At 38.5% G+C, this 16,873-nt stretch overlaps 1 protein-coding gene across 1 annotated transcript in view; it reads right to left on the bottom strand.

The window, feature by feature from the left end:
- The window catches only part of bchs (WD repeat and FYVE domain containing 3 bchs), a 478,767-nt gene that overhangs the window by 310,025 nt on the left and 151,869 nt on the right, over positions 1–16,873 (bottom strand). Inside the window, exon 19 of the mRNA XM_067152491.2 lies at positions 5,231–5,452. Coding sequence (XP_067008592.2) covers positions 5,231–5,452 — 222 coding nt within the window. The remainder of the gene's footprint in view (positions 1–5,230; positions 5,453–16,873) is intronic.

Below are 16,873 nucleotides of genomic sequence, written 5' to 3'. Positions count from 1 at the left end.
CGCCTATGCTTTGTTCAGCACAAATCTCACATGGTGTGACCGGGATTTGAACCACGGTATCCAGCGGTGAGAGGCCGGCGCGCTGCCACCTGAGCCACAGAGGCTACTTTTTCTAAATTTAAAAAGATAATAAATGAGTTTTAGGCCTACATATAAAATAAATATAGTCAGTTTTAGTTACTCTTTTATCACGTCATTAATTTCATCTCATTAACTCCTCTGATGAAGTTGACGTCAGGAAGGGCATCCGGTCATAAAAACTCACTATGAAGATTCATCTCACTTCCTACTCGACCCAGAAGAGAAAAGGGATAAGAGTATCTTATTATGCAATATTAATCAAAAGAACTTGATGGCCAGTCATTTGTCCCTGTCAGTTGAGCAGTAGGCCTACAACACAGTAAAAGTGATCACTGCTTTCATTCTAATTATCATAGTCTTGTGCAGCCAACTTCCCTGCTACCCGCGTGTCGTCATTCCAAATGTTATCTTCACTGCCATCTCATCAAGCCATGCTCTGCGATCAAAAGCATTCAAAATTCTGTCTTTTTGAAAATTTTAAAAATAGTTTCGTTCCAGACTACTACTTCTTCTTCTTCTCCTCCTCCTCCTCTCAGTGCCTATCAGTTTCAGATGTTGGCGATCATGATGGCTATTTTTGTCTTGTTTGTGGCAGCGCAGAACAGTTCAGCTGATGACATATTGCACCAGCCTCTAAGATTGTCAGGCCAAGATATTTGTCTTCTTCCAGGACCTCTTTTGCTGTTGATTTTCCCCTGGAGTATTTTTTGGAGTAAGTTGTATCTATCTGTATTGCGCATGATATGTCCCAGATACTGCAGCTTTCGGCATTTCACTAACTTGATCAACTGAGGTGTTGTGTTCATCCTTCTCATTACTTCCACGTTTGTCATTCTCTGGGTCCAAGATATTCTCAGGATCCGCTTTATAAAGCCATGTTTCAAAGGCCTCCAGCTTCTTCTCTGTGTTTTTATATAAAGTCCATGTCTCTACACCATATAAAAGAACAGAAAATACATAACAGTGCAGAAGTCTGATTTTAGTCCCTAAAGTTAGATTGTGACTTTTAAACACATTACTCATTTTCTGGAACAAACTTCTTGCTTTTCCAATGCGTACCCTGACTTCTTGTGAGCAATCTTAGTCTTCATTTATTATGGTTCCAGACTATAGAGTCCAAAAAGTAAGAATCTACTCGCAAATGGCTTCTGAAGATGGTGTCTGTTATTCCCAGTTGGTCTACGTGTAGCAGAAGCCACCCACTTCTGAATACAGCCGTGCTGTAGAAAGTGTGCCAACACACCAGCTGATAACTAGCGTACACGAGTTGTACTTCCGAATGTAATAGTGACTGGAAGCATTCTTTGGATAACTGCAGCTGTTAAAAGCCAGACCTTTATTTTGAAGTATATTTCATGCTTGTTCTCTACATTTATCACATCAGGATTTACCTAAACATCTGTAATCGAGATAAGAGAGACCGCATTGTTTTGGTTAGTGTACTATCAAAGTTCCACGACGGAAAGAATAAAAATACATAACAGGAAAGCTTGCCGCATTTATGGATATCTACAGGTGTGGTGGTAACGCGTTTTATCATCAGAATGCTAAATTTAGTACGTTCATTGCCTCCATTTTTTAAATTAACAGATAGTATGTTTTGTTTGGCATCTCCAAAAATCGTGAAAGTAGTTCGTGGGGATGTTAAATCAATAACATACCAAGCTCGATAGCTGCAGTCGCTTAAGTGTGACCAGTATCCAGTATCAGATCAAAAATTTGATGTATGGCTTTTCAGGCGTTTGCTCTATTAACCAGCGTTTTGTCTTAGGTCTGACACTAGACTCTTCAGAGTGGGATGTGTCAGACCCTACCCACTGACGCTGGGTGTATGCAGGTGAATTTATCAGAAGCCTATTTAAGAGGCACAGTCTGATAACTGCATACGGGAGATAAAACTCCACAATGGAATTAATGCCCGCCTAGCAATTCCGAATGGAAATTCTAAGTTCCCATGGAGGGAATTAGATATTTTTCCACCAATAGAGCATATCAAAAATCATATTACATTAATTCTATTGTGGAGTTTTATCTCCCGTATGCAGTTATCAGACAGTGCCTCTTAAATAGGCTTCTGATAAATTCACGTGCATACACCCAGCGTCAGTGGGTAGGGTCTGACACATCCCACTCTGAAGAGTCTAGTGTCAGACCTAAGACGAAACGCTGGTTAATAGAGCAAACGCCTGAAAAGCCATACATCAAATTTTTGATCTGATTTTTTATATGCTCTATTGGTGGAAAAATATCTAATTCCCTCCATGGGAACTTAGAATTTCCATTCAGTATCCAGTATTCGGGAGATAGTGGGTTCGAACCCCACTGTCGGCAGCCCTGAAAATGGTTTTCCGTGGTTTCCCATTTTCACACCAGGCAAATGCTGGGGCTGTACCTCAATTAAGACCACGGCCGCTTCCTTCCCAGTCCTAGCCCTTTTCTGTCCCATCGTCGCCATAAGACCTATCTGTGTTGGCGCGACGTAAAGCCAATAGCAAAAAAAAGAAAAATCAATAACATTATTATTATTATTTGTTAGGTACATTGTCGAGGAAAACAATCATTATGATTAATTGTTTTTATCATGCTTTAAACCTACTTCTCTCCAAAAATTACATATAGTGGCCTGAATTACGATATATTAAACAATCACTTTGTTAATAACCTTGCCTGCTATATTAATAGCAACAACTGTGGATACTGCTCAACTAAAGTAAACTCCTTTCCTCATCCCGAGGTGGTGCAGCTCGTTTTAGCCACGCCCCCAATGGAGAGGAGTTGCATGTACCATTTTTACCTCATATCAACGTTTCTTCTCTAGTAGTACGGTACCGGGAATCAAACTCAGGTCCCCGAGAATGGCAGCTAAATGTGCTAACCATTACGCTGGCGGGCATCCTTAACTACAAAAAACAGATATATAACATGACTGAAGTGTGCTTGCATTGAGTGGGTCAAACACGAAACTATTCACCTATTTGTGCGATGTCATGAGAGCTGCACTAGGCGTACGCTACGGGGGCGGACATATTTCTTAACTACGAAACACAGATGCACCGCATGACCTTTGACCCATTTCCACTGCGCGGGTCATACGGACGAAACTATTCACAAATTGTGTGATGTCATCCGAGCTGCAGTCAGGCTTGTACTCACTTTGAAGCGGAATCGTCGTCGTTCTCTGACGAATCACGTTGGGGGGGGAGTCTTGAATGCAAGATTTACTTTAAAAATTTTCTTTGTCTCAAAAAGCCAGGGGGGTCTAATATGCGAGGGGATCTAATACACGAGTAATTATAGTACATTTTTTATTTTTATTTGATTACTGTTTGCATGAAGGAACGATACCAAATGAATGGAGAGTTGCAATAGCAGCCCCAGTGTACAAGAGAAAGGGTGATAAACATAAAGCTGATGATTAGAAGCCAGTCAGCTTGACGTGTTGTTTGTAAGCTCTGGGAAAACATCCTTTCAGATTACATTAGACACATTTGCAAAATTACTAACTGCTTTGATGAAGGCAGTTCAGGTTTATGAAAAGTTATTCCAGTGAGGTTCAACTTGTAGGATTCCAGGAAGATACAGCAGGTATTTTAGATTCAGAAAGTCAAAATGGACTGCATTGCTATTAAACTGTCCAAGGTTTTAGAAAGGTTATATCATGGGAGATTACTGACGAAAATGAGGGCTAGTGGACCAGACAAAAGAGTGGTTGAATGGGTGGATAAATTTCTAGAACTCATAGAATTAGAGTAGGTGAATGAATAAACTGATCCTGTAATGATTAAGAGCAGGGTACTAAAGGGCAGTATTATTGGACCTTTATGTTTTCTTATACAAATGATAACTGTAAAGAACTTAGTCTGCTCAGTTTTAATTGCTGTGTTCTTGGGGTGAAAGTATCTCATGGGGATCACTGTAAATACCAAGGTGTTAATATAAGGAATGATCTTCATTGGAGAAATCACATTAACAAAGTTGTAAAGAAAGATTACAGATCACTTCACATGGTTCTGAGGGTATTTAGGGGTTGTAGTAAGGATGTGAAGCAGAAGGCGTGTAAATCTCTGGTAAGATCCCAATCAGAGTACGGTTCCAGTGTATGGGACCCACACCAGGACTACTTGATACGAGAACTGGAAAAGATCCAAAGCCAAGCTGCTCTATTCCAACAAAGGAGTAATGTTATGAAAATGTTGAAGAAAACTTCGAGTTGGGAAAATGTGGGACTAAGGAGATGAGATGCTTGAATAAGTGATGTGTTCTGAGCTGTCAGTGGAGAGATGGCACGGAATAACATTTGTAGTATAGCTATGCTGGCAAGACCTAGTGTTTACAATACACTATGTCTTCTGGTGTGGGCTAGAACAAATTTGTTACTTTCATTGATTTGTCACAGTCTCATCCTTGGCTTTGACAACATGAAGGTGACCGATGTACGAGTGGTGCTAGTAATGCCATTCCTTATGCAGCCAGTCCCTGTTGTGAACGATATGAAAATATCGCTCAAAGGGTCGGATGGAGTGTGCATATCAGTGGGCTTGGCAGACTGATATGTAATAGCAACTTCTGGCTTGGTGAGGAAAGCAACAGGAAACCTCCTCACTCCTCATTTTCCTAGTACTCCTCTTCAGTGATCCCTGGACCACCTATGATGGCGGATCTGTTGAGGACCGAACCAACCTCTGGGCTGAGCACTCAACATACATACATACATACATACATACATACAGATGAATAAGCTTGAGCGGAGCTTTTAAAAGTAGGAAAGATAAAAGTTGAAATTAAAGAGGCCAAATTGGGGTAAATATTCACTTACAGTATGAGGAGAACGGACTGGTAAAACTTATCAAGGGAGATATTCGATAAATTTCCAAGTTCTTTAAAAAAGTGTAAGGAAAGGCTAGGTAAACAACTGATAAGGAATCTGCCATCTGGGTGACACCCCTAAATCCAGATCATTTATTTATTTATTTATTTATTTATTTATTTATTTATTTATTTATTTAATTATTTATTTATTTATTTAGGTACATACCAAGTCAGATCACAAATGGTAAAAAGCCGACACCTGTTAAGCATGGAATAAATTTCAACTAATGATGTACAATTTCTAAAAATAAAAGCGTGATTGTCCACTGGCAGTACTTACTGTGTGGCATGACAGTTTCCTGGGTGGTAACAATGATAGCCTTATCACGTGCTGACAGCACCACTGCAAGGCAGACCAGGTGGTCCTCTCGACCACCATGCAGATTACGCACTAAGGTCAATAACCTGACACAGTGAGGATCTGTTCGTGGGTCTGAAAACTTATCCACACATATCCAAGTGGAATAGCTGAGGCCAGTCTGAGGCGGGAACATACGATCACCTGAAAAAAAAAACAAGTTACAAATACACTGCATGAAATTCAGAGATATAAAGTTAATTCTATAACTAGAAAGACAGAAACAAATAGAAACGCATAGTAGAACAAACACAATGACATGTCAGTATCTTTTCCCTTGAATCATCTCATACTTTTTTTTAATTCCTTTCAGCACTTAATTCTGTTACACATTTTTATTTTACTATAAGTCAGTAATGAAGATAATATGAAGTCACATATATAAATAGGAACATGTAACAAGATACACACAATGACAGGTCAGTGTGGGAAGAAGGAGCAACAGAAAGAGGAGACAAGGACAAACGTGAAAACACAAAAGAACAAGGACTAGTTTCATATCTTCATACATAGTCTACTTCAAATGGATAGCTCTCTCCTAAACAATCCCAGTTCTTATACTGTACATCCATTTCTTCTCAGTCCCCAATGAGCTTCCTGAGAAAAGTGGGCATCAACACGTTCAAATTCTTGATGTAGGAAGTATAGGACAGGAGTCAAAATTGGAGCCATTTTCCTCGGCCATTCCATCACGATCTATTAGTTTCAATGTCCCCAGCCCATGTTTTTATTTTGTCTTCTGAAGACAAGAAAAATTATGATCAATAATACAAATACCAGCCCTAAAGTCAGGGTGATCTGTTTGAGGAAATATTTTCTATTCCAAGTATTTTAAGATCAGAATGGTAGAATTTTGAAGCTGCTGATGTTTTATTGCTAATTTTCTGATTTATGGTATTTTCCTTCATTGTCAATCCATAAAACAATTTCACTATTTCTATTCATTATTAAGACAAGTTTTACTGTTATTCAGCACAATACTTCCAAAATTCTAGTTTAACTTTTATCATCTTCATTATAAATCTGACCTCATTCTAATGTGTGTACAGCATCTATTTCTTAATACAATTGTCTAACTCGAGTATATGTGCTTTCAAGATTATATTAAATTTCAGGCTGAAATGTGCCTTATAAAATGTATACATAAAAACATTAACTTTTATGCACTGATTCACTCATAAATACAGCCCTTTGATACCAATCCAGCTCATTATGCTTTTTCTTACTCTATGAAAAATTATAGGTTAAAAACATATTAATCATGCAGTTTTTAACCTATTCATTATTGGCATTTTAAACCTTCTGCTGGTAATAACACACTACCCAATAGGCCCTGTGATTTCACTTTGTGCTTTTGACTGGAAAACAATATCTTTGGTCATTTTTGTGATTGTGAATCTTTCTTCTACATACCTAGAAAGTTACAGGCTTATTACATCAACGTTTGAGGTATTATATTTATACTTTTATATAAGAAGATTTTTTAAGTTGGTTACAAGAAAATGCCAAAAGTAGTTAAAAATTTCTGTTCAGTCTGTACAATCTATGTGGCCAGACACTTCCACTTGGTTATAAAAGAATCCCATATAGGGTTCAATGTCAGCAATATCATTCCCTCATGGTCAATAAGATAGCTAACATCTCACTACGAATGACAAAAGCAGGCAACTGCTTATCTTGTGCTATAAACAAAGGGGTCAGAGCAACATAGTTGTAACCAAGGTAACTAGAATATAAGGTAGGCTACTCCGGCGGTTGAAGCTTCCATTGGCTGGAGCGCTCTGACGTCACGCGGTATGAACGATAGCGAGTAAGGTACACAGTCGCAGTACAGCAAGCCTGTGAGTTCTCGTGCCTGTGAAACATCTTCTCAATTTTTCATCAAATAATAGTCTGGTTTAGTCCGATTCCATAAGTAACGGCACTTCCAATAGATTTAAAAACGTGAAAATGCGTTAAATTTCGTCACATGCTGAGTAGAACAATAACTATCAAATACATGACATACCGGTAACATAATCTACCGGTAATACGATAAGAAATAAAATATTGCCATGCAACTCAAAATAATTAATTTATTCCTGATGAACTAAATATTTGGATCAAATGGCATAGGAAAATATGCATCATATCGACATCTTTATGGAATTATATTAAATTATTAAAACGTACGTGTCAGGAGACTTAATTACTTGATGAACCAGCCCAAAGCTTAGCCTAATAAATGTCCTGGTCCTTACGTAGAGACAAATTATTTTGTCATGGAATACTGGAAATTTTGACTTAATAATAGAAATAAGAGTTTTCACGTTTTTGCATCTGGATACAGTCTTACCGTGAAACACACCAAATGAAATTTCGAACTGGGCTATATTTTTTAACCACTCATGACTGGGATGTGTGAGGCCCCGTTTTGAAATAACCGAGATCCAGTAACAGGTCTCTTCTCGCACAACATTTTTGTCTCTTTCTTCGTATTTACTGTATATTGGATCATGGATACTGTATTATTTCACGAGCTTCAAAATATATTCAGAAATATAAGTTATTAGCACATAATAATGTTAATGTTATTGGATTTTACGTCCCACTAACTATGTTTTTGAGCACCTTCACCACCGGACTGAGACAGGATCGAACCTGCCAAGTTGGGCTAAGAAGGCCAGCGATCTACCATTTGAGTTGCTACTCAGCCCGGCTATTAGCACATAACAATAATTTACGGTTTTCTGAGACTCGAGGTGCCGTAATTTTGTCACACGGGAGTTCTTTTACGTGCCGACAATTTATAGCGCCACACACGTTTCCATAATATGTTGACTGCACTTTAATCAGTACAGTGGTTCTACTTCAGATACTGACAACACGAACACTGCTCACGTAGTGAACCACTATAAAATTATTATGTATCCGTGATCTGATATACAGTAAATACGTAGAAAGAGACAAAAATGTCGGTCGGTCACTTACTTTCTTGGCTTATGCTGCGTGAACCATCAACGATAGACCCCAAGTGTAAGCGTACGAAATGTAGAGCATAGAATCCTCTACAAAAAAAGTCTGCGATGGCACATACCTATTTCCAACCGGCTGCCCTCTAGAAGCGATTTTATGCTACAGTTCGTAGTAAAAAATATAACTCATTAAAATTAAATAAATATTTCGATATTATCCTCAAGTTCCTCATCAGAATAAATTGTTTGACCTTTTCCAGTATTTTATAAGGATTACAATAACCTTGTCAGGACATTATTTGCATGAATGGTTCAGAAGTTATGACCATTTTAGACTGTAGTGGTAATACGTGTCAGCAGGATGGGCCAGCGCTGTATCATATCACATGACGTCACACAGAAGGTGGCCAGGAGAGAAACAAGTGAGCGCGATGCGGGAAGAGACCCCTCTGAGTAGTAGCTCCAATTTTAACAAAATTGAGTTAAGTGTACTACTGCACTCTGGAGCATTTTCTTTGTACTACTTTTATAATAATTTGCAGAAATTGTCAACAGATGGCACTAGAGAGTCACTTTAAAGTGCTGCAACTTGACATTTTCTTGTAATGTTTCGAGACAACATAATCATATCCCTCAGTGACAAGATGGCTGGATGCAGTAATAATCGAGCTAGCAGTTGCCAAAAAAGAGATTTCTCACAATATCGACACATCTGACACCTTCAGTGAGGACAATTCCGTTGATGATCCGGATTATGATGAGAGTGCAGAGAATTCATCAGAAGAAGTAAGTGAAGGTTATTATGTTGCTTCAAATACAACTTAAAAGTAACATTGGACATATTTTTATTTCTATTGCCTTTGATTACATAATCTGAAGAAATTCACACATATCTTTTGATTAATGGGTACCGTATAATCCTGAATACCACCCATACTTTTTTCCCAAAAATATTGGTTCTAAATCTTGGGTGCGGGTCGTATTCAAGCCGTTCATTCTCGTAAATATTTACTACCTTTACATGGAGTATTGAAACAGATTTGAATACAGTTACCGTACTCAATATACCACATGTAAACGGGCATTCAGGTCTTATTGTGTTTTAGTTGCGTTCTAGAAAACAAGATCGATTTTTATCAATACGGTTATAGTAGCATGTAAACGTGAAATGTAAGGTAATGAAATATGGTAAATCAAAGAATATGGGTAAATATGCGGTAAATACAAAAGCCGCTGCTGCGGATCCTCGATCGTCATTTGTTTCACAAGTGTTGCTGGCATGCTGGGTGCACGAATAGCTGATCTCGTGGGATATAGTACTCTGCGAGAGTCAGGACTGTTGGTTACGGAAGTCTACCTCACTCACATTCGAGTTCCGTATCTGTCTCGTGAAAGTGCTGTCTCGATAGTAACTGATGGATTCAAAACGGCGTCTGCGGTCATTTACTGTGTGTGAGAAACTTAAATTTGTAAGCGAAGCTGAAATATACGGAAATCGTGCCATTGGCAGAAAGTACGATATTGATGATTTGTGACTGGTGGAAGAAGAAGGAAAAACTTCTAAAAAGTAACGGCGTTCGCAGAGCGTTCCGTGGGCGAAGTGCAGTGTTTCCGGAAATTGAAGAACGACTCCACAAGTTTGTGCTAGAAAAATGTGAGTTAGGATATGGTGTTTCTAGTGAAATGTGTCAACTGAAAGCACTAGAGATCTTAAAAGAACTCAAAACACAGGATTTTACTGCAAGTCGCGAATGGATCCAAAACTTTTATCGGAGAAAGGGATTGTGCATTCGGAGACGTTTGAGGAAGCAAAATTCTTATTTGCTGTCGCAAATTGGGAATGCTGACCAGACACCTGTCTATTTTGAAATGCCGTTGGAAAATACAGTGGATACGAAGGGTTCTAAAAGTGTAACCATCAGAACAGGTTGTAACGAAAAGCAATGATGCACGGTAATGTTGTGCATATTAGCGGATGGAACCAAACTCCCTCCATATGTGGTTCTGAACAGGAAAACACTTTCGAAAGGAAACTTGCCATCCGGTGTTATTGTTAAAACACATGAATCCAGCTGGATGGACAGTGAGTTAGTTGAGGAGTGGGTGAAGTGTGTTTGGCAACGTCGCCCGGGAGCTTTGTTACAAAAATGAAACATGCTTGTGTTGGACAGTTACCGAGGACATACAACTGACACCGTAAAAAATATGACGAGGAAAGGAAAAACCAATCTTGTGATAATTCCCGGAGGACTCACTTCTGTTCTACAGCCGTTGGATGTGTGTGTGAACCGGCCTTTCAAAACTGCAATGAAACAGTTGTACACCGAATGGATGTCTGATGGTGATCACGCGTTAACACCAACCAGACAAGTGAAGAGGCCTGAAGTGGGAGTAATATGCAGCTGGATCAAGACCACATGGGCGCACATTCCCAAGGATCTAGTGTCCAAAAGCTTTAAGAAATGTGGAATTACAAATTCAGTTGACGGTAGAGAGGACAACTATTTGTGGAAAGATGCCAGCGACGAAAATTCCTATGGTAAAAAATGGAAATGGCGTATGGCTTTTAGTGCCGGGAGTGTCCAAGGACAAGTTCGGCTTGCCAGATGCAGGTCTTTTTGATTTGACTCCCGTAGGCGACCTGTGCATCATGATGATGATGATGATGAAATGATGATGAAGATGACACATACACCCAGCCCCCGTGCCAGCGAAATTAACCAATTATGGTTAAAATTCCCGACCCTTCCGGGAATCGAACCTGGGACCCCTGTGACCAAAGGCCAGCACGCTAACCATTTAGCCATGGAGCCGAACATTCCTATGGTGAAACTTCAGATGACGACGGTGAATTGTGAATGATCTGAGTATTGGACCGATTTTATTTATGATTTTTGTGATGATTTCAATAATTATAAGCTGTTTGAATTTATTTGTGGTATATTTGAAGAAAATTAAATAGGTACGGTATGCAAGTTATTTTTTTTTTCTGTTCCGTATTTTGCTGTCTCAAATTTAGTGTCCGGGTCTTATTCGGTAGTATTCAGGATTATACGGTATCTCCCCTTACTTATATTTCTAATTTTATTATGTTACAGATATGAATATTCTCTATCCACAAGTAGTAGATCTCCCATTCATATCCAGAGAAAATAACTGGAAGAAAAAGGCAGAGGCAATTGAAATCCAGAACAAGAAACAAGCAAAGAAGAAATGAAGGAAGGGAATATAAATCAAGCAAAACTAAAAAGACTGTTCCATCTTACACTACTGACAAATTAGCTGGGCTGAGTGGTGCAGACGGTTGAGGCTCTGGCCTTCTGACCCCAACTTGGTAGGTTCAATCCTGGCTCAGTCCGTTGGTATTTGAAGGTGCTCAAATATGTCAACCTCGTGTCAGTAGATTTACTGGCACATGAAAGAACTCTTGCGGGACTCAATTCCGGCACCTCTGCGTCTCCGAAAACCGTAAAAGTAGTTAGTGGGATGTAAAGCAAGTAACCTTACATTAAGATCACCAAGTATTTCGCAGGTTTCCCATATTAAAAGAATAAGAGTAAGAAGTCTGGTCTTTAGATATAGGCCTCCACTTTGAATCGATTCCAGAGGAATGTTAACTGGACCAGGAGTCTTGCCAGGTTTCAGTTTGCTGGGTGCAGCATTGAATTCCTTGAATTTTGGTGGGAGAGCCATCCATGTTTGTTGGGGTTGTAGAATACATCATCGAGAATGTCTTCAGTAGCATTTGAACTCCAATTGAGAAGAGTGGAGAAATGATCTACGATTTCTTGACTATCAGTAAGAGTGGTAGGCATTATCGCAGCTTTCACTGTCTCAGAGGAGGAGCGATTTGGGCCATATAACTCTTATTTCTGCATAGAAGTTCGCATGTCTCAGACATCAGACATACTTTGCACTTCCTGAGCTTTCTGCTGCCATCAGTTGTTCTTTCTCTCTCTTATTTGCCCCTAACATTTATGCTTGAGTTTGAGAAAATGAACTTTCTTTGCATTTGAAGATGGATCTTGAAGAAGGGACAGATGGACTTCTCATTTAGCATTGATCGCACATGAAATTTCTTTGTTGTTGTCATCAAACAAGTCTTGTCTTACCTTTTTTTCTCAAAACCAATGGTTGTCTCAGCTGATTCTGTGATTATTTATTTATTTATTTATTTATTTATTGGGGCCGATGACCTCAGATGTTAGGCCCCTTTAAACAAACAAGCATCATCATCATATTTATTTATTTATTTATTTATTTATTATCATCTTGTTTTCTATGGCATGGCTCAGGCTATAGAGCCTGTTATTATGCCCAGCCATAATACACTGTTTAATTTATGATAAATTCTACAAAATAATAAAATTGTGTAACTTAAAGACTACAAGTAACTAATCTCATTTTGTTCCGTATTGAAGATACAATAAGTAAAATTCTTTCAAGAATAAAATTACTATGTCCACCTATTCAATACAATTATATTTTGTAGTGATTAAATCCTACATGAATTATAAACACTAGTTAGGAACATGTTTCGCCCTAATTTTGGGCACATTCAGTGTAATAGCATGAATTGGGGTTTCTCCAACTGTATGGATGAACATTAGGTTGAAGGATTTACAGTTGGTTCGTTCAAAGGTGCTTATGGTCACCTATGTCGTAACTATATTGTTACAAAACCGGAACTGTGGTATAAAGCCGATCATGTTCGGTTTGAATAATCCTTTAGAAAGAAGCATGGTTGGATGGTAATATTTTATAGGTTAAAACATGTATGTTGGAAACATATTGTTGATATTATTCATTAGTGCTCATCTGATAAATTTTTTTGGAATATTGTGCCATTCTTGTCGATTTACATTCCCGTTGGTGCATTGTTCAACCTTGGGAGGAATTATGAGTTGTCTGTAACTGAATAAGAGAAAAAAGGAACTGGAACAAGTGGTTCCAGCTAACATCTGACAGTACAAGTAAGTTCGTCCACTTTTATGGGATAAAAACTTTCACTTTACAATTATTATATTGGGCTCTACATTCATCATTCTAAAGGAATATTCAAACCCAACATGATCGGCTTTATACCACGGTTCCGGTGTTGTAACAATATACTTACGACATAGGTGACCATAAGCACCTTTGAACGAACCAACTGTAAAACCTTCAACCTAATGTTCATCCATACAGTTGGAGAAACCCCAATTCACACTGTGATCAATCTCTAGTCAATTTGAACACATTTGCATAAACTTTCATCCATACAGTAAGAGAAATTCATTTTACACTTTGGGCGTTTTCTAGTCATTGGAAAATAAAATAATTTAGTTGCTTCCTTATCACAAATTCTGATTTTTAATTAATGTACATATTGTAAACTATGTAAATATCACCCAGAGCACTACTTTTGTAAAAAAAAAAAAAAAAAAAATTAGCATAAGACCATTGTATTTAGTATTAATGTTTAATAGATTTAAGACTTGACCTTAGGATTAGTATTAGGCTGAAGATACCCAAAATTAGGGCAAAACATGTTCCTAACTAGTGTTTATAATTCATGTAGGATTTAATCACTACAAAATATAATTGTACTGAATAGGTGGACATAATAATTTTATTCTTGAAAGAATTTTACTTACTTAAAGACTAACCGGAAAAGCTTATTGTCTAGTTCCTATGGTTAGTATTTACATTTAGGAAAGTAAATTATCTTAGATATGTGCTATAGATTATGTTCTTATATGTAAGTAATGTTTGCAACACCTTCTTATGAACAGCTGAGTACTAGGAATGTGTAATTTCAGCTGGCAGGGAATTCCACAGGCGGATAGTAGCGGGGATGAATGAATCACTGTAACTAGTAGTGTGATGGGTAGGGAAACTTAGCAAGGAGTTAGTTAATGACCTTGTTTGGTGATTATTTCTATATGATAGATACTGAAGGTCATCTCTCAAGTAAACCAGCGCTTCACTCCGTAAAACACTATGAATAACTGATGCAGAGTGCACATTTAGTCTCTCCTCTAAATATAGCCAAGATAACTGATTGAGGTAGGGGAAAATATGACAATGTCTCGGTTTAATCGAAACAGACTTTCAACGTATTAGGTCGTGTTACGTACATGTAGTACGTGTTGAAGCTCAATTGGTAGAGCAACCGACGCGAAATCGGGAGGTTGTGGGTTCGGATCCCACTGATGTCCGGCTGGCCATTTTTGTTCTGTACTTAACATCTCTTCAACACGTACTACATGTACGTAACACGACCTAATACGTTGAAAGTCTGTTTCGATTTCAATGTGGTCGTGAAAATTCAATATTCAATGTCTCGGTTTATTGAAGATAAAGTGGATACATGCATTGTATGCGTGCTAATTTGGTACCAATTGTGCTGTTTAAACTGGTGTAAGTCGAAAATGGTAGAATTACTTTGTATAAGTAATTTCTTTCTTTTAAGTGGGTGAAGATCTCTTAGCTTTTTAAATGAGTGTAGTGTGTAGAAAGATCGCTGGCAGATTATTGTTGCATGTTCAGACCAAGTTAGAATTTTGTCAACGATCAGGCCAAGATTCTTCATGGAGTCTTTCAGACCGATTTCTGTTCCCTGGAACATAATCGGAGGAATATTTTTTTCTTTCCAATTTATTTTGGTTATTTTTAGATTCTACGATGATGGCTTGTGGTTTTTTTGGGTTAACTTTAAGGGAATTATTAACAGTCCAGTCTCGAATTCTGTTTAGATCTTTGTTCACGTTATTTATGGCCAGGTGACTGTCGTTTGGGTCTGTGTGTATGTATAACTATGTCATCTGCATATAAGTGGTATTTACAGTTTTTTAGATTTTCTGGTAAGTCATTTAGGTACATGGAGAAGAGGAGTGAACCATCATCCACTGCAATGCAGCCTTCCACCCTACATTGCATGGACTTGTGCATTTGTTGGAATGCCTCTGGCTGTTGCCGGATGGCATCACAGCCAGTGAACATGTGTTCTCATGGTGTATCCACATCATTTATGGGGACTGCATAAACCATGTATTTTACACGTCCACAAATCCAAAACTCTAAAGATTTAACGTCAGGGGAACGGGCAGGCCAAGATATTGGCCCTACCCGACCAATCCATTGCTCATGTAAGACCCGTGTTAGGTGTCGCCTAACCCTACTATGAAAATGGGCCGATGCCCCATCATGCATGTACCACATTTGAAGTCGTTCCTGTAGTGGCACATTCTCCAGCAATGCAGGCAATTAGTTCCAAAGGAAAGTACGATACATAGGACCATTCAATCTGTTGTGTAGAATGTAGAGAACTATCAATCTTTCCCCATGAATGCCTGCCCAAATGATGATATTAAATTTGTGCTAGTGTTGTCTCTCTTCCACTGCATGTGGATTTGCATCAATCCATACATGGCTCTTACGAAAATTTACTATACCATCCCTTGCAAAACCCCCCTTGACTGTAAATAAAACCTTCGCTGTGAAATACAGATCAAGGGCACATGTTTGGAGAAATCACGGGCAGAAGTGCAATCTGGCAGGCTGATCTTGTTGCAGCACAGCTTAGACATGCTGCACATGGTACATATAGAAGAACTGTTTGTGGAGGACTGTCCAGACAACACTTTTAGCAATACCTTCAGCTGTGGCCATTCTTAGGACACTCGTTCCAGGATTGTCCTCCACATGTTCTAATACCCATTGTTCCACGTCAGGTGTGTGAATTGTTCAAGGTCTACCGCGACTGCTTGTTCGTGGTGCAAAGGATCTTGTTTTGTAAGGTTCTGGAAGAGGGTACTAAACAACTTTACAGATGGTGTGCAGCATGTTGGATATTTGTCAGCATACAGACTACATGCCCGTAGGTTGCTTCAGTTTGCTTGCCTGTAACAGAAGATCATATTGGCCATTTCCTGTATAGAATAATAGGCCCTCCATTACATCCTGTAAGGCCAGAGAAGAAAGATAAGGAAACAAATTACAGTACAGCAGTGTCACAACAAATTATGCGCTGCCATTTGAGCACTATCATACACCTGACACATGACGAAACTAACCTACCTGACTGCGAGAGCAATACAGTCTGTAGTAAGTAATGGAATACTGTACAGTATGCTGACTAGTGTGTTTTGTTCTTGCTTGATTCAGTACAAATGTACACACATAATACATGATGTACTGCATCAATTATCTATGTATAATGGTTTCGTATATGTTTTGTGACAATGTGTTTGGAGTCCAGGATGTGACCCATCTACAAAATAAGACCATAACACAACATGCTAGTAGGTTTAAGACCAATGTTTAGGTAGGAACATATTTCCATCTTTTGTTGCATATGACCCTCCATAAATTATTAGAATATCGTGATCATTGATAGCAGCGGACCATAACTGAAGATATTAGATTTGCGATCAACGTTTATAGGAACCTTTTTCCTTTGTTGTGTGCTACCTCCTCTGAAAATATTCAAGGATACTCTGTATAGAGAGACTGTGAGTTTGTTTGTTTGTTTGTATGAAGTAATCTCAGAAACTACTGGACCAATTTTGAAATTCCTTTCACCATTTGAAATATAACAATATTCTGTTGAACATAGACTATGTACCAT

The sequence above is a fragment of the Anabrus simplex genome, chromosome 8, assembly GCF_040414725.1.
Source record: "Anabrus simplex isolate iqAnaSimp1 chromosome 8, ASM4041472v1, whole genome shotgun sequence".
NCBI classification, from domain to species: domain Eukaryota; kingdom Metazoa; phylum Arthropoda; class Insecta; order Orthoptera; family Tettigoniidae; genus Anabrus; species Anabrus simplex.
The sequence above is the reverse complement of the archived record's forward strand: the minus strand, read 5'-3'. Positions and strand labels throughout refer to the sequence as shown.